This window comes from Lethenteron reissneri, chromosome 8, assembly GCF_015708825.2.
Source record: "Lethenteron reissneri isolate LAM-NWPU_2019-01 chromosome 8, ASM1570882v1, whole genome shotgun sequence".
Classification (NCBI taxonomy): domain Eukaryota; kingdom Metazoa; phylum Chordata; class Hyperoartia; order Petromyzontiformes; family Petromyzontidae; genus Lethenteron; species Lethenteron reissneri.
The window spans coordinates 11,972,945-11,997,881 of NC_083786.1; the positions used below are offsets into that span (position 1 = coordinate 11,972,945).

Here is a 24,937-nt window from a genome sequence, read left to right on the forward strand (position 1 = left end):
CAACGTGATGACGTCAACGATTCTCCAACGTGATGACGTCAAAGATTCTCTACCGTGATGACGTCAACGGTTTTCTAACGTGATGACGTCAACGGTTTTCTAACGTGATGACGTCACGCCGTCGTTGTTGATGGCGGCGGCGTTGGCGTTGGGGGCGCTAGCGCCGCGTTCGCGCGCCTCCACTTTCGTCGCCAGCAGGGCTGGAGGCTGTCCGCGTCGTCTCCCTCAAGCGTAGCCCTCCCCCCAGTCGCCAATGAAGCCTCGTCTCGTACTTCCATAACGCGCGCCTCTTCACACCCGACACCGTCTCGCGGTACGTTGCCTGTCGCGCGGCTGCGCCGGGTCCACTCGAGGGTGACAGGCGGACAGAGAAGAGGCCCCAACCACCACCAGCAGCACCACGCACAGGCAGGCGCGGGGCCGTGCCTGGCTGGGTAGAGGGGTGGTGGTGGTGAGGGTGGTGAGGGTGGGAGTCGTCGTGGATGCCCTCAATCCCTGGCCCCACGTGGCCCTCTCGTGTCGCCGGCCTCACGGCCACCACGCACAATGGCGCCTCTCCCCGTGCTGCTGGCGGGGTCGTGTGTTGGGCATTGTGGCCTCGCCGTGGGGGGAAGAGCCAGCCCCTGCTTTGTGTTATTGAGCGAGTTGAGTTCAACTTTTGCACGGCTCCATTTTTTGTTGTTTGCCAATCCGTTGCTGGATGAGGACCTCTCGCCTTGCCGTGCGGGTTGTTGTGACCATACTTCACCACGCTGGTCAGTGCGAGTTAGTGGAGCCAGAGGTCTGCAATGTTGGCTCCAAGCTGGTGACTGATGGGATGTCCAGTGTGTACAGAGCACAGGGCATGCCTGCCACCCACGCACAACAGAATGCCTCTCAAACTCCTAAGTCTATTGCTGAAGTTCCAGTGTTGGATACTGTGGCCATGTGTTGAGGCCAGTGAGCTCTCGTGTTTGTTTAAGTCGTGGGTTGAGGTTATCTTCTACACGTACAGCACATTTAGTCAGCCCACTGCAGGATGAGGGCCTCCACACGCATGGCGAGTCGTCGTGGGGGTTACTTGGCCACACGTACATTGGAGTTGGCTGCAATGTGTCTTCTGCAAGCATTGTAACCCCATAGTAGGTCAGTTATGGATAGAGTTAGGGTTATGTTTATGGTTATCCATACTTAACCTGGCTTAGTTTTAAACATGGCGAAATATGGTGTATGGCCCAGGTGATTTTGTGTTGGATTTGTCTGCGCTGCTTATTTGGTGGGTCTATTTTGTTTCACCCTTAACATGATAACGTGTTTCATTTCATGAGCACGGGGGAAACATGCATGCAGCATCAAGTTCTAATTCTAGGGTGGCGCTGCTAATTAAACACGGTTGCATTTGATAGTATAGTACATGAAATGCGTCGTTAACCTTTACTTTATCATGGTATCTATAGTATCAACATGTATTTTAGACTACTCATCTTACCGTTTAACACTGTTTAATAATTGTAGTATATTATAAATGTCGATTTGTATTGGAAAGCCATATAAGATGCATGTGTCTCATTTGTTTATTTTAGCTTTTTAACTGGACTCGGGTCAAGCAACAACAGACTCAAACATGGTAAGTTTATGATGTTTTTAATGTGATAACCTATGTTTTCCATCGGCGTTTATGGTAGTCATGAGTTAAATGATACTTTCGAAAAATATTAATGTTTTTCTGACATACTTGGCACCTTTATTATTTTAGAGATATTGGCTGCTTGCCAGCATAGCGACGGTGTTTTATATATACACACAATGGAATATTGTTTGCTAAGCTTAAAAGCAGGACAGTAAACACTTTTCTTTTCAGATGTAATTCTGGTTTACAGTAGTTGAAAGTGTAATATTCGCTTGCCACTATAACAGAGTGCTTTGCTTATACATTTTCATCACATGATGGGCTTCCTCCTTTCATAATCGCATTAATTAAAATACATTAGGTTCGAGATCAAATTACCACCGTGTAGAACTTATAAATACATCACGGTTGTTTTTTGTTTTTGGCTTCCTGTGGTGCAGGCTTCAACTCCGGATGCGACAAAGGTGAAGGACAAGGATGCAGAGCTGGAAAAACGGATGGAAGCAATTCGCAAAAAGAACGAAGCCATCATGAAGCGATATGAGGTTGGTGCGAGTGCTATTCTTGCTTTGCAAGTGGTGAAATCTGTATGCATTGTGCATGCAGAGCTCCGGTAACCACTGAGCCAGATATCGTACAAATTCACAACCATTACTGACTCTTTTTGCAATGAGTGTCAGTGCTTTTGTGGCATCTTGCCTCTTAATTGTGGCCAATGTCACAAAAAAAGTTAAAGTGGAAAAGTTGTTTAAGATGCTGTGCAGGTTTTTTTTACGAAATACGTTCATGTAGCAGCTGATTTAATTATTATAAATGCTTTATAAAAGTAAGTGATCACATCTTATTGGCAAGATATATGCCTCAAATTTACAGCTGGCCTTAACCATGCAACATAATCTATACTTGCCCTCATCTATACATTACAGTATTCTGCTAAACCGTACAACATTGCATATTTCATTGCTTAATTTAATTACTTTAGCCGGTCGTTAATCCAACTATTGATTGGAAGCCGATGAATTACTGATATCAGCTGCAGTGTATCTCGTGGTGCACATACAAAAAAAGTTGTATTGGATTGGGGAATGGTGCTGTTTTTGTAGGAAATTAAGCAAGATAAGCAACGTGCTGAGGCAGAAGGCATGGCGATTAATCTGAAGGCCCCGAAGTCACCATCTGGGCCTCACATCCCTAACAGTCCACCTAGTGGAGGAGGTAGGTTGGTTGGTTGTATGAAAGCACTGACTGAGGAGTTTGTGTACTCTGAACTTTCATTTTTGGTATTCTGTTAAAATATTTTCAATAATATTTCGCTTATGCTGTGGCAATTGTGGGTAATGCAAAGCAATGTAAATCATTTGGTAACATGAATAGAAAAGTTTAATGTTTATTGGTGTGTCTATTTTTAGAGGTATGGATTTAAAACCACACTTTTATTTACAGCGACTGAGTATTGGCTACATTTACACCACTCTTTATCATTATTCAAACATATCGCCTCCCAATCTCCCAGATAGACGTATATCATTATTCTCTTGCTGGTATCTCCGAGTTATTTTTTTCTCAGGACGAGGCAAATGAATGCCTAAATCACTTAGATTAAATCTCTAATAGTTGCCTTTCACTGGCCATACAAATTCATCATCAATGAATATCAGTAGCTGATGGTTAGCTTTTTTCTGTAAGGTGTAGGGTTGACCCTTTACGTGAAGTTACATTGGAGCATTTTATTGCAGCTGGACATGAGTGGTATGGTATAATGCGTCTTCCTCTGATGTTAAGTTGCAAGCTGCTAGCAGTTACCTCATTCCATAATTTATGTACCTTGCTGTATCTTATCCCTGTGGTAATATCTGTTGTTACATCATCAGACCATGAGAGATGGTGATGGCTTTGGAGGGGGAGGCTTTTGTTGAGCAGTGGATTTATAAAGACTAATCACGATATCGATGAGTAATGGTTTTTGTGCGTGCGTGATAGATGGGGGAGGCCACAGAGGGTTCGGTGGCGGCAAAAACCGAGATCGCGGAAAGCCAGATTTTGATGACAGAGAACACCCACGACACGACCCAGGTGGGCGACAGGTGGATTCGGATGGGTTGACTGTAACCATCCGCAAGTCAGGAGGAGGGGGAGGAGGTGGAGGAGGAGGAGGACCCTCTGTGGTGAGGAACTTTGCAATGTTTTTTTACTTGAAGGATTACTTCATCAGAGAGCTTACTAGCTGCTGACATGCTGCTCAAAACACAGGCGGACTTGCTGTCTTCTTTATATATAACAAATGGATGAATACATTATACATTAATTTACCTTGAATCCCATGAGGCCTTTGAATGGCACTTTTCGAAATGTAGTGACACAATACATGAATGGATAATGACTTTTACAAGTGGCTTGCATACATCTTCGGTCAAAAGTGACTTTATGATGGTGATATCCACTGATGCTACAAATGTTTTGTGAGCTGATATTTGCGTGTGAGGATCTCTTCATATATATGGAGATTACTAACAGTTTAGTAAGTACACTTTTTGGAAGAAAACTCACTTAAGGTTTGCTTTGTGTCAGAAAATTGATATTGCCAGCTGAAAGAAAACTTTTACATATTTTAAATGAGAACATTTTTATAAAGCAGACAATGAATAGTTTTCAGACGTTAATTGTGGGGCAGTTGGAATGTATTTTTTTTGCTTAAGTTTGTTGAAACCTTTGCAAGCATCTGCCAGTCGTTTCTCTATGCATTAGACCAGTGTTTCTCAAAACGCCAATTCTTTTAGCCCCTCGCGATACACATTTCCAGACTTAACATTCGGTTTAATGTTTATAATCACTACACATTGCATGTAACCTCATGGTTGGTAATCAAGAAAAGCTGCACCATGGAAGAGTCACAAGGAATAGGAGTTTTTGAGAAACATTGCTTTGATCATTTGGCCTTTTAGCAAATTGGCTGGTTTTCAACTAGGTTAGTCCCTATTAGCAACACAACGTCATGTTTACAAGCGTTATAACTTATAACGCCCCCCCCCCATCACAAATTAATTGTCAAATGGGGCTAATGTACAAGTGTTTACAACCTTAGTTGGGAAAAACATTTAAAACAATTATCTCTGTAAACACGGTCTGCCTCATGCGGTACAATCGACAACCACGAATGGTGCGTGTGTGGTGATGCCAAGGAGGCGCGAGAGGAGCGCGTGGTCATAGATCGCCGCAGAGGAAGGGACCGGGAGCGCTTCCAGCCTTCAAAGGGGCCCTCACGGCAGCCGTCGGACAGACCTTCACCGCCGGGGGCTGGACCCGGAGCAACGCCTGGGCCCCCTCAAGCAGCAGGGCCTGGGGCAGGGATCGTTGGGCCCCCCAGAGGTGTTGGGGGCTCCGAGAGGGGAGGCAGGGGAAGGGGGAAACGAGACGGCATGGGTCGCGGCGAGAAGGTGGACCGATCCAGCAAAGTAAGATGTTTAATTGAAACCCTGCTTCACCAAGGTTGTGAATGCTGCGGTTGTGTTACATGTATTGTAAATGTGCAATTTAACCTTTTTACCTTAGAAGTTTTAACTGTAAATGTATATTATGCCAGCCAAACAGTTACACAGTACGATTGATCGCAGATAAAATATTTTGTTGGACATCGATGCTAATGTTTTTTTCATTGTTGTCAGGAATGGGAAGAAAGAAGGAGACAGAATATTGAGAAAATGAATGAAGAAATGGAACAAATTGCCGAGTATGAAAGAGGACGAAGGGTAAGAGGTATTTATGTGACTTGACATCATGATTAGACAATTTCCTTTGCTTTGTCATTATGTACCACTTGTCATGGTAAAATTGATGAATGCAAGAGGTACTTTGTTCCAAATATGTATATTGTCCATACAATCGTATCATGTAATCTGCCTGGATTCCATAATGTTCATATCTATTGGACATCCTTTGCAATTGATTCCGATTTCAGGATGGAAAAGTGGATAAGAATCCAGTGAGGCACTTCCTCGATGACGTCAGGCGGTCGGGCGCTTACGCTGATCAGGAGGGGGCTGAGAGGCGGGAGGGCAGCCGACGGCACCAGCGGAATTGGGGGGGAGCTGATTTTGATCGCGTGAAGACCGGCATGGAGAAGCGTAGGGACATGGAGAGGCAGGTATGGTCTTGGTCACAAAGTTTATGGCTACATTGGGAAAGCTCTTTTGTTCCTGTTTACCAAAACATAAACAGTGTTCTAAACTGCCATTCATTGCATACGAAGAGTAGTGCAGCAATATACATTTTTATTCTGTATTTCTGTGCTCGCTTGGCTTTGCTCAGATGATTGAGAGTTGACTTGCTGTCGCAACCACAGGGCACATGGCAGCAGGGCGCCAGCGACATGTCGCTGTCCATGACGGGGAGGCAGCGAGCCGAGTACTCTCGCTGGAAGGAGGAGCGCGAGGCCATCGACCGCGCACGCCTTGACCGACACAAGAACGCGTCGGGGGAGTGGCGGCGGGAGTGGGATGCGCAGAAGACCGATGAAATGTACGAATCGATTGAAAGCTCCCCTCCAATGACTGACTTTTCCCTGTTCCTCAACACATGTCTTCCCTCCCACACTTGCTAATGTTTTTCATTTCATGATTACTTGGAATTGATTGTCCAGTGGTGGCAAAGCGATTAGCACTTTGAACTCTGAACGCTGCAACCGGCGTTTAATTCCTGGCAGTGGCTAACAGCGGCAAGTGTTATCCAAACTGCTTCTGGGTGCCACCTTCACTAGCATGTACCAGCGTGGTGAAGTATGATCAAACAACCCCCGTGCCCAGCCAGCAGTTGATGGACTCGATAATTTGAAAGAGCCATGGTGGGTGACTTTTTGTCAGTGGGCTTGTGTATAGGTTTCGTATTTGTTTTTCTTAGTTGGTTGTATTAATATCCCGAGTAATGTATATTTGTATAGTTTGTGATGCTAGAATCAACGAGCTATTCTACATTTGGCCTTAAAAAAATAACTGTTATAAGCAGGTAAACAGATACAATAATATAGAAAGTACATTGTGTTGAAGGTGGAGTCAATGCTGTATATTTTAATTGAATTTGCTAATTCATATTATTTTTATAAAGAGTGCATTTAAAGTAACTGCTTTTATATATGCAAGTGTGCAAACATCTGATAACACACATTCGTTCAACATGTTTAATGGAAATGTTTACTGTTATCCCATAAATTGACTATCTTGAATATATATGTTGGTGTTCTGCCACCACATTACAATTAATGAAACATTTTTACATTAATTCACGTAATGGTTTGCTTCCTGTATAATTGTGGACATACACACAGTGCACAGTTATATTGTGATGCTGTAGTCAATTTGGCAATTACTATTGTTGTACTGTATAATTAACAATTCTACATTTTTACGTGTTTTTAGGTTCAAAGCAAACCAGGTGCCTGTGCCAGATGGAAATGACGCTAATTTCAGAGGTAAATAAGACCGTGCCATACTCCCACACAGTTGTATATTTTCTTTCAAAAACGATGACATTTTATATTGCACTCCCATCTGTTACTATTCAATTCGTTTTCCCTCTCTTGACCTCTGCAAACCTTTTCATCTACCAGGGAATCGAAAAAGGCTCTTTGGAGTACGGTTCAAACTGCCTGGTGGGTGGGGTGGTACAATGCATGTCAGCGCTGAACTGCTTGCTTTGTCTGCTCATGTAACTGGCTGCTCCAGGGGTTTGAAAACCCAGAGCAAACACACCTTGTTCTCTGGCCTTGCTTGGTGATGCAGTGTACGATCAGTGAGCATTTGACGTAGCGAATGCAAGCTGCAAGGATAATTTGTGTATTTTCATGTAAGTTAATTTGAAATCCCGAATTAAATTGACATCGAGTCACCCACGACTGAAACGTTGAATTTCAATGATAAACACGCGAAAAAAGCGACCTATTATACGTAGGGCAGGATATATTTTTAAATGTGTTAAGCAGTGCGAACTTGGTTTTCATCATAAGGCATCATTTCCACCGAAATCGATTCAAGTCTTAATCTTTCTCTTTAGTTGGACGTGGTATGTGGCACGTGTCACCATACACTCCGTCACTATCAGACTTGACCATGGTTGGGAACTGGATAATTAGATAATTAAATGTCTGTGCATGTTTGACTTTCGCACCATACGTAGCCACCCATGCTAATCGGAGGTGTACATGTACAGCCCTCTGTGAATCCACTACTGGTTAGTACAGATTGGTGAAAGTGGGAAGCATAGATGTACAGATGCTGTACATCTCTCTGGTGTCCACAATGTAGCCCTGCAGGAGCCTATACCACCTGTTATTCATGATGGTTGCCCTTCCAGGACCAGCACCGCTTGCTTCCAAGATCTGTCAAGATGACGTGAGATGTATTTAAACATTGCAGAGCTTTATCTGCAGTTAGAAAATGTGGGAAATCGGCAAAAAAAACCTGAAACTTATATTATTAATAATTCAATTTAGTTGTGGTTCATTGTTAAATTAACCGCTTATTCTCAATTAACATTTTGTAAAACCTTGTCAGGCTGGAGAATGGGTGGAGAAAGGATTTTCAAACCCATGGTCTGTTCATATGAGTGTGTAAAGCAAAATGTTGTTTTCATCTTCATTGGAAATGCAGATCTTTCAGCTATAACGTTCACGAGTCAGGCTTGCAATGTAATGCACTTTCCAGCCCGCTCATCCTTTTTCAGGAATCTTGTGCAAATGTTGGGTGGTCACCCTACTTTCAAGTAATAGCCTGTTGGATGAAAATCCTTAGAATTAGGTTGAAGTAGGTGGCATGGTGGCTCAGAATTCAAAGTGCTGAGCTGGCACCGCTGAAAATCTGGGTTCGAGTCCAGGCAGCTGCCTGTGATTAAACGTGGTTCTCACATTTTATTGACTGGATGGGCTTGGTCCCCAAAATCCTCCACTAAAAAAAAACCCACCACATTAATTTTGGTTCTGCACGAATTTTGGCTACATTTCAGCTGTGACAAAAATATCGATTTTTACTGCCGTGTGACAAATCTTACTCTCGGTGGTAAAGCAAGAAAGGAATTTGCTGCCCTCTGTTTTGTGATCCAGAGGTCGGGGATCTTGGATATAGCTCTGTGATATCTGATTTCATGGGCCGTTCTCATGAAGGGTTGTTACTGCCTCTGCTAGCATTCCTAATGGATTCTTTTTCTTGTGACTTGTGAAACAAGTATACCAATTGGGATATAATTAGGGGCAAATAGTAATGGAGGTTAATAATTGTTTGTAATTTTGCTAAACCTGAAATGACTTCATTGAATACATTTCGATTTAAAGCTTTCATGACTGCAGGGATTCATCTTCTTGGTTCTTTCGGTAAAGTCACGTAGAAGGGAAATAATAAAATAATAAAAATAAAACATAATAAAATACAATTCTCACGACGTTTCGGCCACAACGCAAGCAGCCGTCCTCAGGTGAAGAACAGGTCTGTCGGAAAGACAGCGTCTGAATGAGCACCACCAAGCTTGGCAGCGTATATTTAAGCTGGGTTGGAGGGGGAAGGGCGCCTTGACAAAGGAATTTGCGTATCAAGAGGAATTTAGCATATTTATGATAAATGCAGATATGGGATTAGTCAAAATTATTTTTGATATGCAAATTCCTTTGTCAAGGCGCCCTTCCCCCTCCAACCCAGCTTAAATATACGCTGCCAAGCTTGGTGGTGCTCATTAAGACGCTGTCTTTCTGACAGACCTGTTCTTCACCTGAGGACGGCTGCTTGCGTTGTGGCTGAAACGTCGTGAGAATTGTATTTTATTATGTTTTATTTTTATTATTTTATTATTTCCCTTCTACGTGACTTTACCGAAAGTACCAAGAAGATTCATTGAATAAGTTTCGGTAAAAAATCTAAAACATTAGGTATTCTCAAAACATCTGTTTTATGTAAAGGTTGCTCCCCATTGCTTGTAATTTAGTTGAAAGTTGAATCAAGTGTTTTGAAGGGAATGCTGGCATTTATCGCTGCTCACAAAGTAATGTGAATCAGCTTAAACACGTATGCACTACAATCGGCTTAAGTTTTAAAAATGTGTTGCAGTACATTGCCAAGCTGAGAATTTGTTTTGAAAAATCTGCGCGATGTGGCACTTGTAGAAAAAAAAACTCTTAAAAAAAACACTTTTTGTGAAAATGTATTTTCTCGCCAGGTATTCGCTTTCACCGCAGCTTGGGTTGCCCTCATCACTCCGATAAATAGCTCTCATCGCTGCAGTAAATACCACTCGTCACTGCAATGTTCAGCACTCATCATTCCCATCCATGCTGTTGCATGATTTATATTTTGTTTCCATTTTTGTTTTGTGAACATCTACCAAAAGGGATGTAGGTTGCGCCTGTTATTCTTCCTGTCTTGTGCCCTCATATATTTTTTTTAAAACTTAATATTTTTATCGCCTCTCGCATCTGTTCATCATTTGTGACAATGCTGCACTTGAGGATGCCCATGTCTTTTACTGTTTTGTTTGACACTGAATTGCCCGTTCGATGTTATAGTGCATATACTGTTACAGGATTGCATTTTGTGTTTAATAGGACTAATGGTTTTCACGTATTAATTTTATCAATTCGATAACTGAACACATTCTTTAAATTTTCATAAACAGCTTACCAGATATATATTTTAAACTGCTTTTTGCCAATTAAGACGACTGTGCCATGTCTGCTAAATACACCATTATGAGCCAAGTTGTCACAACGACATTGGCGCATTAAAATAACAAAAAAAAAATTATTCCTAAAATTAAAGTTACGTTTTTTATTCCGACAATAATAGCGGCAAATTCTAAGTTATAATAGTACAAACAATGCAAACGATTCGACGGCTGTCTCAATTCAGGCTCCTGCCCTAAGAGGACTTCCTGTGGCGCGTTTCCCAGTGACCCTGCTCTGGTTCCTGCTCACGCTGCCCCTTGCTGGATTTTGTTTTCAGATGACCACCGACGGCCGCCCAAAAATCGCAACCTGGGCGACTTTGTTTCTGCACCAGCCGCGTCGTCCCCAGTGAGGACTCGCGATACCCGCTCCCCCGGCCGCGAGCGTCTCACGGGCCGGGCCAGGAACTACAGGTGACTCGAGTCGCCTCTTCCCCCCTCCTTCCTCCTCCTGTTTTTCAGTCTGCATAATGTATATTTACGTGTACGTTAAATGTCAGATTTTTTTTTTATGATTTCAAAAGAAGGTTGAAAGGGTAAATGCGTTATCTCTGTCCATCTGGCCTGACACATGGAGTGCCCACGATTACTAAAAAAAAATATTTTCAAGATTTTTTTGCTCTTAGGGATTAATCCTGTAGAAAACTAGCGAAGGTGTGCAAACGTTCACCCACAGCTTGCAGCTGAAAAACAACACTAAAACGGCTATTTTCATATCAGCAAACGTTTTCTACCCTGAGAGCAACTCATCAGCTTTGTTATCCTAAAAATTACGTCCAAGGACAAACGCATGTTGGAATGTGTTACCTGAGCCTTGATTATGTATGATTGTTCTTTTCTATTAATGCATGGAATATAATGTATCATTCTATATTTGCATGATAGCGTGTGCTGTGGTCATCCTTGAGAAATCAAGGTGAAGTTTTCTTATTTCCAGACATTTTCCCATTCTTTGCTTTCTGTGATCTTATCAGTTGAGTTAATGGCCACTTGGATGTATATCACAAACGTTACGAATGTAATTTAGAAACTGGAAGGAAGGAATCTCTGTGTCTCTTTACAAAAATATGCATGCAAAAAAAGAAGCATTACGCTTACATCTGAGTGCTTTGTCAGTTATTTTGATGTGTGTTAAACTTTTTGACAGTTCTGATTTTGTTTTTTTCCAGCATGCATGATGACCGATGGGAGGAAAGCAATGATGAACAGCCATCAAGGGGTGTAGATCAAGTGGGTATATCATTTTTCAAAGATATACTTGGCAAAATTAATAAACCGAATACAAAGGGTGGCATGCTTGTGTTTTGTGAAACATTATCTTGGGTTTCTTTTCAGGCACAAGTGAGAGCATCGGACCCAGACAGACTTGAGCAGGCGGAGGGACAAAATGATGACGATGACGAGTGGGAAGATGCAGACGAAGGGGATGAAGACGATGGAGAGGAAGAGGTTGATGTGATTGAAGAGTCTCAGTCGCCGGAACGTGCTGCCGTAAATTTGGATCAATCGCAGCCCAAAGAGGAGCCAGTCAGGGGAAAGCCTCCCACACCCAAAGCAAAGGCAAAGCAGTGCGAACAGCGTCCCAAGCGGACCCGGAATGCGCCGAGGCTCACTCTGCCAGAGCGCGACCCTGTGCTGGAAGGAGCCGAGCGGAGCCCGGCTGACGACTCTGCCAGCACGGCCTCTAAGCCACCGACGCCGTACTCGCCATTTTCACCTGGCGATGGCTACCAGCCCGTGGGCGACTGGGGTGAAGCCATGGAGGCAGCGTCGCCACAGTCGGACTCTCCACCGCGGCCTGCGCAGCAGACCGACGTGGCAGGGGTGGCAGCTGGCATGGAGCAGGGAAGTTGCACGCCTCCGGGGGGCAAAGACGCTCGTACGGGAGGTCTGCCGCTACCCGGCCGGGCGATGGCACAGAATGATGGCCGCTGCCCACCGTTTGCCGTGTTGGCCCAGGGCAGCAGGGCTGCCTCCTCGCCAGGTGTTGCTGCTATGATACAAAGCGATCCTGCCATCCTCAGCCCTAGTTCACGAACAGAGTTTCAAAACTCTGTACCGAATGAGGTGTTGGAGGAACAAAGTGTGAAAAGAGTGGAACTGCAGACTGCTGCTCAGCCTGGTAATGCAACTGTGCCAACTGTTGTTGAGCCTGCAGTACTTTCGGATGCATCTGTAGAAGGCGTTGACGCGAGTTTATCCCCCATGATGGCACAAAGTGATGTCGCCTTGTCAGACCACTCCGCTGCGCAGAGTGAGGACAGTGAGCCTGAATGCTCGGCATTGCCAGCTGATGACACCGAACGCGCACCCGAACAGAGTGATGTCACCGCGACAACGGCATCGGCTGACGTCGACTGTGAGCAGGAATCGGCCATAATGACGCAGGGCGATAGCGGCGCGGAAGCTTCCAGTGATGATATCGGGCAGGGCTCTACAAAGGACTTGAATAACGGTGATGGTGTGAGAACAGATCCTTTAGAAAAGGTGGAGAATGGTGACGTTATCGCTGCGGAGCCCGCTTCTGCAAGAGCAGCACCGGGTGGTGCCGCTGCCCCGTCAGAGAGTGATTTTGTCGCCACGTCGAGCACGAACACAGCAGGAGCCGAAGTCTCCACTGAGCTTTCCTTTTCTACCACGCCACACGGTGACCAGAATTCAACTCCAGATAAAGAAACGAGTGCTGATGACGGACAGCCCATTATCACAGCACCTGCTGATAAGGGTGCACGTGCACCTGCAGTGGCAGTAAGTGAATCGCTCTAAACCTTGAAATTTAGCCCTCTGATGCATACATTATTTGTAGCCAAACTATTGTTTTGGATTATTGTGATGTTACCAATTTAAGGAACTTCCCCCCAATTACCCTCACAATGTGTTTAAAATGCTTTGTGTAATTTCATTCCAGTGTTAGATATTTTCGCAGGTCCAGTACAGTGGACGTGATGCATGACAGAGGGTGACTTTAGCGCTGTTTTATCCTTTTTTTTACTTCGTGAAGCAATGACCGACATAAATAAATTACTTGACATAATTTTTGCATGTTTGGATGCATGTTTTAAAATGGTTCTTTACATGACATTTGGAACAAAGTCAAATCCTATACTTCCCGCATCCCTGCAGTGCCTCTATTTATACTTTTTGTCCCAATTTAGGAAGAAACAATTGGGGAGAAAATGACTGCCGTTACAACCAGAGATGGAGCCTCCGAGTCTCAGGTTGCGGTGTCTTCTCAAACACATTCTGCGATGACGGAAAGTGCAAAAGCCCCTGCGGAGTTGGAGGTGGTGGAAAAACCAAATGATGTCGGCGGGGAAGAAAACGAATTGTCCGCACGGGATGAGCTTGACGTGACAGTCGAGACAAGTGTGGAGGCGTTGGGTAAGTCCACTTTATCCTCCACTCAAGGTGGTATGTGTAATTGTATATCGCAAAGCAATGCTGCGTAAGTTGGCAATGATAAACTTTGCTCATGTGTCACACATTCTACAGAAACTGCTGTTAGCCCCGGCCGTTGCTACAATAAATGTGAATGGCAGATCGAGCACATGAACGTGCTTGTAATCTATATTGCCTGGAATGCACATGACCTCATCCGATCTCGATAGCTATGTAATAAGGGATTTAGCCTGGACAGTGTTTGAATGGGTGTCCAGCATGCATCAAAACTGCTGCTGCGGAGATACGTCTGCAGAGGAGAGTGCAGCAAAACCCATTGAACTATATTATGATCGAACATTTCTTGTGGACACATGATATGTGTATTAATAGCACCACCAAGATATATATAACAAACTAACGTTTAGTTGCCGTGAAGAAAATACAGATCTTGATTTTAAGTAAAGCTATCCTTAACCTGTCCTTTACATGTTTAAATATGTGGAGTGACTTGTATTTGTTAATGTGCGTATGCATTTTGAACGTCTTTCACATTGTACGCAGCTAATCGTGTGATTCTAATGCCATTTATACCTATTTATGTTGAACTTCTTTCACACTGTACATAGTCAACCGCACTAATCAGATGTGTGGGGGAAGGATAACAAACTAAACACAAATCTAAAAGCAGTGTATAAATGGAATTATAATGACTTGTGTCTTTGGCCCAATTACGATGTATTTATATGGAGCATAACCTTATTGTTTCGCGTCTGACACTTTTCGTGTTTTTTTTCCTTTTTTAGATAATTATTTAAAAACGACCATAATTAAATGTCTGCCCTTGTAAAAGAAACTGCTGGTCTCGGTGGAATTTTACCTAGTTCATATAATCTGTCCAGATGAAGTAATTAAAAGTCTTTCACATAATTGCTGTGTAGAATCGCCTGTGCCTAATTAGCGCTGTCTGTAGGCCCTGTAAAGAGAGCGGAGATGTCGAGCGAGGCTGAGACAAGAGACTCGACGGATGAAAATCCGACAGGTGTGGTGCACATTACTGGCTTCCAGACCGTTTACTTCAGTAAACTTTGTTCTGACATCATCACATAGGTCCCCGTTTAACAGCATTTGTATGTGTAAATGTATTCCTGCACATAATGCACATTTGAGATGCATGCCAACTAAACACGAGCACATTACCATTCATTCCATACCCAATCTGTTCACAGTTATGTGTGTGAAAGTGACATGGGAAATGTAGCTTAATTTAATCTCCTGGGTTTCAAGCTGCCAGACAGATAATATATCCTCTAGAGTGGGCAATAACTCGAAGCTCAAATTACCAAAAAGTTAGGGTTTAGCTTTGTCGTCGTGTCCTAAAAAGTTATTGTTTTTCGATAAAAATATAAATTGTTTTTAATTAACAGCTCCGTATCGGTTCAGATATCACTCACCACTGTTGTGAGTCATGGCCAGGAGTCGAAGTCGGTCACCAGGTTCATAGTGCAGTGTGTGCCATCATTCCATGGCTTTTTATACATCTAGGACAAAGATGGAGCAATATTTTATTAACGTAACTCTGTATGCATTTAAAAACAACTACTGTCATTGTGTTTATTATGCTCAGAATTATTTAGTTTACATGGATTATCTGCTAAATAAAATGCATTGATAAATGGAACGTGATATCAAAAATCACCGGTACATGGGGCACAATGAAAAGCATTAGCGGCCAGTTGTGGTGGCTGTAATGGAGATCAATTAACGTGTGGTCAGTATGTTGAGATGCACTGAGGTCCTGTATTTGAGGCACCCACTTGTCGGGCAGCAAGTCGTGTAGAGGTGCCGGTAAAGTTGATAATCTTGTGGAGCTTTCTTTACCTCCTTGCGTGAGTTTTCTATGAGCACTGAAGCTAGCAATGTAAAAAAAGTGTTATCAAACACTACAAGCAGTGCCAACCCATGTGAGACTAGGCTCTAAGGAAAGCTGCCTCGGGTGTGGACCAATCAACATCAAGGACAGTGCACATTATCAGAGTTATGTTTTTTGTTTGCATTATGACTGCAGATATTGTGGTCTATGCAAACATGACTCCTTGTAAAAAAGGTGTCAGTTTTGTTGCCAGATAGAAGGGTAAAAAAACAATTATCAATAAATGTGTTGTTAAACCCGTCACTACCCGACAGCCAATTTGTAAGGTTTGACGCGTAAACAGAACATGGCAATTCGTACAGCACACCGGTGTGTTGGAGAGTAAACCCACAACATGTTGTGGCATGTTTTGTTTACGCTACAAACCTTACTAATTGACTGTCGGGTGGTGGTGGGTTTAACGAAACATTATTATTTACGCGAACTAACTCAAACACATTGTGAACTATGATTATTGTTTGGCACATAATCTAATTTCTACTTGATGATCATCGAAAACGCACACAAGTAGATGGCTTGGGATACAAAGATTGGTCGTCATGTGAATATATTTGTATTGACAACCATTATATTTTCTTCTTGGTTCTTTCGGTAAAGTCACGTAGAAGGGAAGTAATAAAATAATAAAAATAAAACATAATAAAATAATTCTCACGACGTTTCGGCCACAACGCAAGCAGCCGTCCTCAGGTGAAAACCAGGTCCGTCGAGGCGACAGACTTTACCGAAAGAACCAAGAAGATGAATCCCTGCAGTCACGAAAGCTTTAAATCGAAATTTAACCATTATATTTATTAATGCATCAACATAGAGGATTAATTGTGCTTGGTAGTTATTAAAACAGTAACTTTGTTGAACAAATAAATATTTCTTGATGTGACATCGTTAATGCAGGCAATGTCTGGAGGACGATCATACAACCAAATAGGCAATCCTGGCTTGGCTGAGTCCTCCACTTTACTGCCTCCACTCGATTTCTTATCGTGTGAAGATAATCTCTGCGTAATATTCACAAGGGGGCACCATTTCTTTTCGTCAAGCTCATGCTCATTAGATATGTAACTTTCAATGAAATATACTGTCTGCTTGAAATAATATTGGAAAATTGATAATATTACAGAGAGTTGGTAGCCCATGTTCTGAATTTCAAATAAAATAACAATTGGAAGGATTTAATGTAACTTATTTTTCTATGTATGCTAAAGGGGTGCTAGAACGCTAAATCAGTCTGTATTGAATAGTTTCCATGCTAGCAACTTATGCAATTGTGGCAAATTATTTATTTTTATTAGTATTAACTATTTGGTCAAGGTTTATGATGTATAACATTCTTATCAACTGCTTGGATTTCTCATAACGAGTAAATAAAGCAGATAACTTTATATTGATTGATCTATTTATATTATCATGACCATTTAAGAATGACTCCTATTGCTTTAAGAACGGACGTTGCAGTCTGAACAGTTTGATATTTTAATCCAAATACAAGAAAATTACGTTGCACACATCTTACATTTTTATTATAAAGTCTTTTGCATCGTAATTTTATTTGGATAGAAAAAATTTTACAAATGGATAATTGAAAAAAAAAGAACCTCTAAATGTACAAATCTTGGTCATTGACTAACTTTTGCTGCCTCAATAATGATTACTTAAACAAAGGTTTGGCTTGGTGCTTATGAATTTGTAAAATATGCATTTATATGGAATGTACTGAATAGATTTGAAGTATTATGCAATTCTGCAATTCTTATATTATCGTTGGTTATTTTCGTAGTTGCCATCTGCCTCTTGATTAAACACATTCCTTTCAAAGGGGAAGTGGTTAAATCTCACACGCATTTCTAGAGGTTATAGGTTTCATAACTTGTAAATAATTAAATTGTAGCAGCTGATGATGGAAATATGTTAATTAATAAGGAAATGATTAGCATTCCATTGGGGCCAACGATTGTTTTTAATCTCTTATCATCCCATTAAATATAATTACGTCCTGCTTGAAGATAACGTTTCATTGCTTCTTAAACGTTAATTAACGCGGTGTGTCATTTGTATTCTAAATTTAAATGATTATTTTTACGCATAAAACCTTGCTACCAGCGTGACTAGTGTGTGTTATCATGAGCTGTCAGCAGGAGTGATGAGCTGGAAATAATTGTCGTGTCAAAAGGGCCCATTGTTTTTCGTGTTTTTAGCAGATCACTTGAAACAGGAGCATGGCTGCGCTTGTGTAAATGTGTGTTTTTAGAAAGCATTTTTTTTACTTTTAGTCTCATGCAAGTTTTATTTACAAGAGAGAAATGCAAATTAGCAATCGCAGCAAGCGTATTTACACTCCGATATTTCAGAATCATCCTGACGTTTATGAAAACGGAAATTAATCATTGTAATCGTGAATGGGGCACGACTTATTAAGTTGCACAGTGATTTTATTTAGTCTGTGGTACCCCTCCCTCCTGCTTCCCTTCGTCTGCTTTAAATACCAAAGCATTTCGTTTCCAACTCCGAGTTAGAAGCACGTCATTTCACTTGTGTGTCATCGTTGGGCCTATGTTCACGTTTTGTGGAGTTGTGGTTCTGATGTTGTGTCATTTGCCAGATTGCTGACTTAAAAATTGCCACTTGTTCCAGCAATATGATTATTTACACCAGTCAAAATTTACTTTTTCTCTGCCGAGTTCAGTTTCATTGAATTGCAAATACATTTATAAAGGTTGACACTTGGAGCGAATCACATTTGATTTCTCCCTCCACATAAATCCTGACGGCATGTAACATGGCTGAAGACAGCAGTCTGGCATGGAGGAGGCACAAGTGTTGTTTCTAACACAATGCTCGACTTGTTTTTCCTCGTTTTTTGCACCAAACTAATTGTGCATGTATCGTACGTCCGTTGTCTATCCCTGTTTTCCGATTTTACATGACACCGAAATACAATCGTTTTGACCCTAATCGTTTGATTTATTGTCTTCTTTTGCTTTCTGTTCTGATGTGAAGCATCTGCTTTTGATTGTGAGCTTGAGTTAATTCCAACCTGCATGCTGATCTGCATGTTCACACAAAGCACCCCGACTTGTCCATTATTGCCATAATGAATTCCTCTCTTCCATGAGGATGTTAAGAGCTTCGTTTGCTTATTCCCCCTTAACGCTTCCTGTTGCGCCTGTGTCCTCTACCAATTTACCTAAAGCAGTGAACTTGCTCAATACAGCTTAACGGTCAGATTAATCCCTAGCAGAATTCAGAGAGGTCATAGGCATTAAGATGTATCTCATTGGTGATTGAAATATGCGGCAATAATATTTTTTGGTAATTGTATATACAGCAAGACAAATCCAGTTCCATTTAACAGAGTTCAAGCATCCACATAGTGTTTGTGAAGTATAGTCATACGTTAACCATACACACGCATTGCGACATTATGGTTTGGTAACACCCAATATCTCACAATAGTCCTATTTAAGAGGAGCACCACACCAGTGTGCCGTGCTGCTCTATACTATACAGTTTGTGCCAATTTATGTTTCTCCGTTCTCCCAGTGGCATCCTGCATTTTTCACAGTTTGACAGTTTGTGGGGTTAGGAATGTTACGCTGGGAATGTGTGCTGGGTGTTTATTAGGTGAACATATTTATGCAAGCTGTGCGTGTATCTTTGTATATGTACAAGTTGTGTAGGGGAGCGGTAGTGCAGCGGTTAGGGCGCAGCACACCAGGGTGCCGGTTAACGCGCTGCACTACAAACCCGGCAACCCGAGTTTGATTCCCACCCACGGCCGGCACCAGTGACGATTATCTGAACTGATCCTGGGTCTCCCCTAGGTTGACTCGGCCTGATTTGAGTCCCTGGTGCGATGTGTCAACATCGTCACTCGGCAGACAATTGTGACCTGGCATGAATTTGCCCCCCCCACCCACTCCTTGCGCTCTGCTGGCTTTCTTCGGTGCTCGCTAAAATCATTCACCGATAAAGTATGTTAAGGCTTTGAGTGGGATCTTGTCTTGCATATTGTATTTCCCTACACAGAGGTCTATGCAGGTTTCTTTTGCCGCAATCCTATAACTTTTTCGATTTGTTCTTTTGTTTCACACTGTAGCCCCCAAAAGGCATTGCTGCAATGGGTATAGCAAGGTCATTTATAATCATTAGTTTCACAACAGTCAAACAATGTGGTGGCTGCTCTGCCTTTCCTTGTCCAAATACAAAGTAAGGAATGAAATATCACTATCAAGTCACCTTTTTTTTTATTTTGGCTCGATGTTTACAAGATGCATTACCCCTTTCTCCCAAGTATCTACACGACTGTCGGCCCCAATTTTATTTTCACACCATTGCTGTTAAAGCTTATGCAATTATATAATTTTAACGGAATTAACAATTGCAAGTGATAACCTGAGGATGTTTTATATTAAGTATGTAATGTTTGAAAATCGCACCTGCTATAGAATTCTGCACGGGTCTCGCTTTTTGACCCACAATCCGACCTGCAATTATCTGATCCAACTCGAACCCGCAATCAAACCAGCTTTCATAAGACTCGCAACTCACACATTTTCTCAATGATCTACATTTATGTTAGGATAATTTTATTATTCTTGCAATGTTATAAAACTTCCATTAAACCTTAGAGGCCTGTGCTAAATATGAATTCTAGAAAACATTTAACCATATGACAGTCACTCACTCTGCTCATTGTACATAGTGGATGACGTGTATCTATGCGTTTCTATGTGTGTATGTGTGTGTGTACATCAATGTGTCTGTGGATTTATGTATCTGTATCTCCATCTACATGTCTGTATGTGTGCATATCTTGTGTGTTTATATATCTGTTTCTCTGTGTGTTTTTATGTTTCTTTATATGTGTGTGTTTCTAATATAGCTGAGTCTAACCAGATGATTTTTGTATGAAAGTTGTTCTTGTCAAATTGCTGTGTAGGTAAGTTTCAGCTGACTTAACACTGTCTAAGAGTGGCGTACAAGTTCCGAACTTCCCACAGCCCATCGTCCCCTCATATGCGACCACATGCTCGGGCACGTGTGCCGCGCCGTGGTTCCGCCCGCACTGCACGCATGTTGAACTTCTTTCGCACCGTACATAGCCAACCACTAATCAGAGGTGTGGGGGAAGGACAACAAACTAAACACAAAAAGCAGTTCTAAAGAAATGAGTTTTCAATCTAAATTTAAAAGTGCATCGCTCTCCAGTGGCTTCCTAATCTAGTAAAGGAAGAGCGTTCCAGACGGCCGCAGAAGCGCATCTGAGAGCGCCGTGCGATGCATTGACCCAAACCCGACCTGCTCCGTGAGTCGCCCTGTGGGTAACCACAACCCTCTCTGGTGCCCGATCCGATGCAGGAGACACAACCTGCTGTATATTCATCATCGTTTTCGAGTAACTGTGTAAACCTGAATCCAACAACATCATCTTGTTCTGGAAAGTCTGCACTTCTGGTAGTTTTTAGGTAAATGGCTATATATAATTAGATTTATGTTTTTGTTATTTTATTTTTTATTGCTGAGCCTTAATTACACTTCAAATGTTTACGTGACAATAAAAAAATGCATAAAGGTAACAAGCATTCAAATAAAAATAATATGTAAACACTGCCTAGAGGCATTTGTATTTATATTCATGTTTAAACTTTTAATTTACTATATTTGAGTTATATCCCATCAAATGGATATTTCATCAGCCAAGAGTGCAGAATAGTTTTAAATTCTCTTAACCTTGACCCTGGCAGCTCTGAATAGTTTACAATAAGCCTTGTTGCTAATGGATTACTCACCGTTAGACTTTGTTGACAGTAGTATAGGTTTTCCACATTGAAAAACTACATCGTCCTTTTTGCTTTAACCTTGTGGTCTCTTTGTGCAGGTTTTTTATCTGGTAACATCTGAAACATTTTAGATCAAGGCTGCAAATCAGTGCCTTGTTTGAGAGTGCTGTAATGTGCTTTATTTTTTTTTTATCTATTTATGTAACTGCTGTAAAACACTAACTCAAAGGATGTTTATTTATATATAAATTCAAGAATTTGATTTTAAATGTAATAACTAATCATTGCACATACCACACGATTGTTAAATCTTGCAGTATGTATTCATATAATGATCCCCCCCCTCACCTAACGATTTGCTGAATTATGATCTGGGCTCTCAGTTTGAGTCTAGAAGTATTTTTTGTCTTGATCTTACAATGTCATTTGTATTATTTCTCATTTTATTTTGACTCATTTGTAAAGTTTTATCCACCCCATTTAAACTAAATGTAAACTGTTAGCATACCCTCTATATATTGCATAATTCTAAAATAATATTTAATGCATGTCGTGAGCATGGTTATCCGTGTATTTTGAAATGCACATTCTCAAAGACTGCTGTTATTTAATTTATGCTTTTGCCAAAGCATCCTTTTACAGTTGTGTTGCTCGCATTGCGAAAACTGATCCAGTTTTTTGGGAATTTGTGCAATGCTTTTTTTATTTAATTTCCTGTGCACTGCGTCTGATCGCTGATGTGAAATAACTTACATAAAGGTGGAGGAAAATGTAACTGTAAGAATGGGTAAGTAGGGAAATTGTAAAATAACCCACTTTCCTTTTCTCAGCCTAATCAGGATCAATGAGACAGACCAAAGGCTTGGAGCTGAAGACCAACCCAGAAGAATTGATTGCTTCCAGATCAAGGCTACGTTATAGTACTGTGATGTGAGCAATAGTAGCTTTTGAACGTAACGCTATAATACGCGTAAACCTAGCAGCCATATTCCTCTAACAGTCTGTAGTTGCTGATATTCCTCGGTGCCCAGCTTCCAGTCTTCAGGGCCTACATTGGTCAAGATTACATTGTTTACTAATCAATAGTTGCCTCCGCAAATGTTTTGTTCATAATGCAATTTAGACTGAGGACATACATCTGTCAGTTTCACATTCTTTTCTGCTTTCTTCGTTTGAAGTGGTCCTGTGTTTTACGTGGGTCTCTTTGCAAAAGGAGATCCTAGTTCAGCAGATATCCTGTTATTTAAAATAGAGGAACAATCTAACCTATAATAATGTCATCCAGGTCTCCCATTTTAAAAGAGACTTGGAAATCTCAACGGCGGCCTCTCTTATGATTTAAATTCAAGATACATAAGCAGATATTTGTGCTGAATCATTAAACACCCCCCCTCCCCAATGACCGATATGATATGGGAAGGCCTCTCATCCAGCATTGGATTCACAAGGCTGTAAGTTATGTTCATTGTTTCATATTTTCCGAATACAGTAGTTGGCCATTGATGGTCCCTGACCCCAATTTTTATCCTTGAGGTGTTAGTAATAATATAATTTGAAGTGCATTCTAGCACCCTTATCCCGTTTGGTGTTTCACTAAATCTTGTTTGCCGATGGACTAGATGTTGACAAATGTGGCCACTAGGATTATGCAGTCTGGTACTGGTTCATGTCTGCATTAATATCAACAAAATGGTATTTTGGCCTGCCCATTTACATTTTTCTACTGGACAGAATGTTTCATCAATACCTGCTCTATGCATAGTATTTGATTGTATTACGTTTGTTTAATAGAGCCGGTTTTACATTTTATTGGAGGGTGAAACTTTCTTAGTCTTTGTCATTTAATGACAAAAAATTGCACAAAAAGTGCATTTTTGTCAGTTTTGGGAATTTTTACACTGAACGATATACGCATTTTATGTAACAATGATCGTGATTAAGTGACTCATTTCCCTCGTATACGAGTTGGATGAATTAATTTTAGTATTGTAATAACATGACTGCGTTTTAGTTTATAGTACAGAGATGTGCATTTCCAGAATGTGGTATGTAAACGTATCAACTTTACCTAATGGGAAATTATGTTTATACTGCCCGCTTCAGTAATGCACACATGAATTGTGCGAGAATTAATGTCGGATATGCTTACAAAAACTTGGAAGAGTTTTCCATTAATGGAAGAGTGGCATACCCCTATCTTGGTCTAATGACTGCAAAAATCTAGTGTCATACTTTAAGAGTACCAAAGTAAGACTGTACATTACATTATAAAGGCGAGGGCGTAGCCTGTTGAACTGTATTGTTTTTCACAACTTGTTTTTATGAAGCTTAAATAAAAGCCCCAAAACAATCGTGTTTCTACACTAATGTTGTTTTTTTCTCATTACTGTGCCGTAAACTCTGGAAATTGGTTCAAAGATGGGTAGCAAGATCCTGGATGCTAAGCAGGTCAGAGCCTGGTTCGTGCTTGGATGGGAATCTGCTGGAATGCCAGGTGCTGTCACGTGGGCAAGACACATGGCAGCACAGCAATGGATTCTGAAATCTATGCAGACATTTTTAGTATTATCCCTTCACATTCATGGGTAGTTCTTGTGGTGCTTAGTTTCCACTCACATGCCAAATGCTCATTTATGTTCTGATGTTCCTTATTGAAGGTGAAATGGGTGTGTATGCCATGTTGCTTTGCTGCCACGAAATGTCGAAAGGTCACTTTGGGCGTGCAGCTTAATTTGTTTTTTCCCTGCACATTGTGTGTGATTGATTGCCTTGAAGGCAGGTAAGAGCACATTGAGACCATACGTCTTGGTTTGTGCCTATTTGCTCGGCATAGCAATTGACTGGATTGGAATTCAACTTGATATACAACTCAAATCAAGATTGATATACAAACCAGATTTTTTTTTAAACAAAGCTGGCTGTGCATTCCTTTAGTAAATAAAAACGTCAGGTTTGTGAATCGCACTAAAATAAAATGTTCCTAAATTGTAGGTTATTGTACGAGCTGCTTGGCTACCCTCCTGCTGGGTAATGATTAGCTCGGAAGGGGTGGGGGGTTAAGGTGATATATTTGGCACGTGCTTTGTGAAATTTTAACTGCTCGTGAGTGGGTTTTTGTTCTTATACGGAGTATTATCTATCCCGATTGCGCTGTCGGCATGAAGTCACAAATTCGCATCTCTCGCAGAACTGTGCAACCAGTGACGTGGCGGTCACGTGGTAGTGACGGCGTCACGTGGTAGTCACGGCGCCACGTGGTAGTCACGGCGCCACGTGGTAGTCACGACGTCACGTGGTAGTCACGGCGCCACGTGGTAGTGACGGCGTCACGTGGTAGTCACGGCGCCACGTGGTAGTGACGGCGTCACGTGGTAGTCACGGCGGCAGAGCTGCCTCTGGAGATGCTGACAAGTGGCCTCTGGCCCGCAGCGCGCGGGAAAGCAGCCAGCGTGACTCCACGTGATGACGTCACTCAGCAAACACTGTCAAGGAACAGCTCGACGTGATGACGTCACGTCCCTTGAGCAACACGCTTTCAAAGAA

At 41.8% G+C, this 24,937-nt stretch overlaps 1 protein-coding gene across 2 annotated transcripts; it reads left to right on the forward strand.

Moving 5' to 3' along the window:
• Positions 1 to 97: 97 nt before the first annotated feature.
• Positions 98 to 23,744, forward strand: LOC133361357 (uncharacterized). 2 transcript variants are annotated; one of them, XM_061580285.1, is made up of 17 exons: positions 98 to 313; positions 1,563 to 1,606; positions 2,050 to 2,154; positions 2,713 to 2,824; positions 3,590 to 3,774; positions 4,789 to 5,061; positions 5,272 to 5,355; positions 5,565 to 5,750; positions 5,949 to 6,124; positions 7,018 to 7,070; positions 7,209 to 7,250; positions 10,582 to 10,717; positions 11,473 to 11,533; positions 11,639 to 13,051; positions 13,459 to 13,684; positions 14,655 to 14,723; positions 22,225 to 23,744. In XM_061580285.1, exons 2-17 carry the CDS (start codon positions 1,604 to 1,606, stop codon positions 22,227 to 22,229), a joined length of 3,129 nt encoding a protein of 1,042 aa, XP_061436269.1. In that variant the 5' UTR covers positions 98 to 313; positions 1,563 to 1,603; the 3' UTR covers positions 22,230 to 23,744. The 2 variants fall into 2 exon arrangements, with proteins under 2 accessions (XP_061436269.1, XP_061436274.1); XM_061580290.1 differs by lacking the exon at positions 7,209 to 7,250 and having other exon boundaries at positions 99 to 313.
• The last annotated feature ends 1,193 nt before the right edge of the window (positions 23,745 to 24,937 follow it).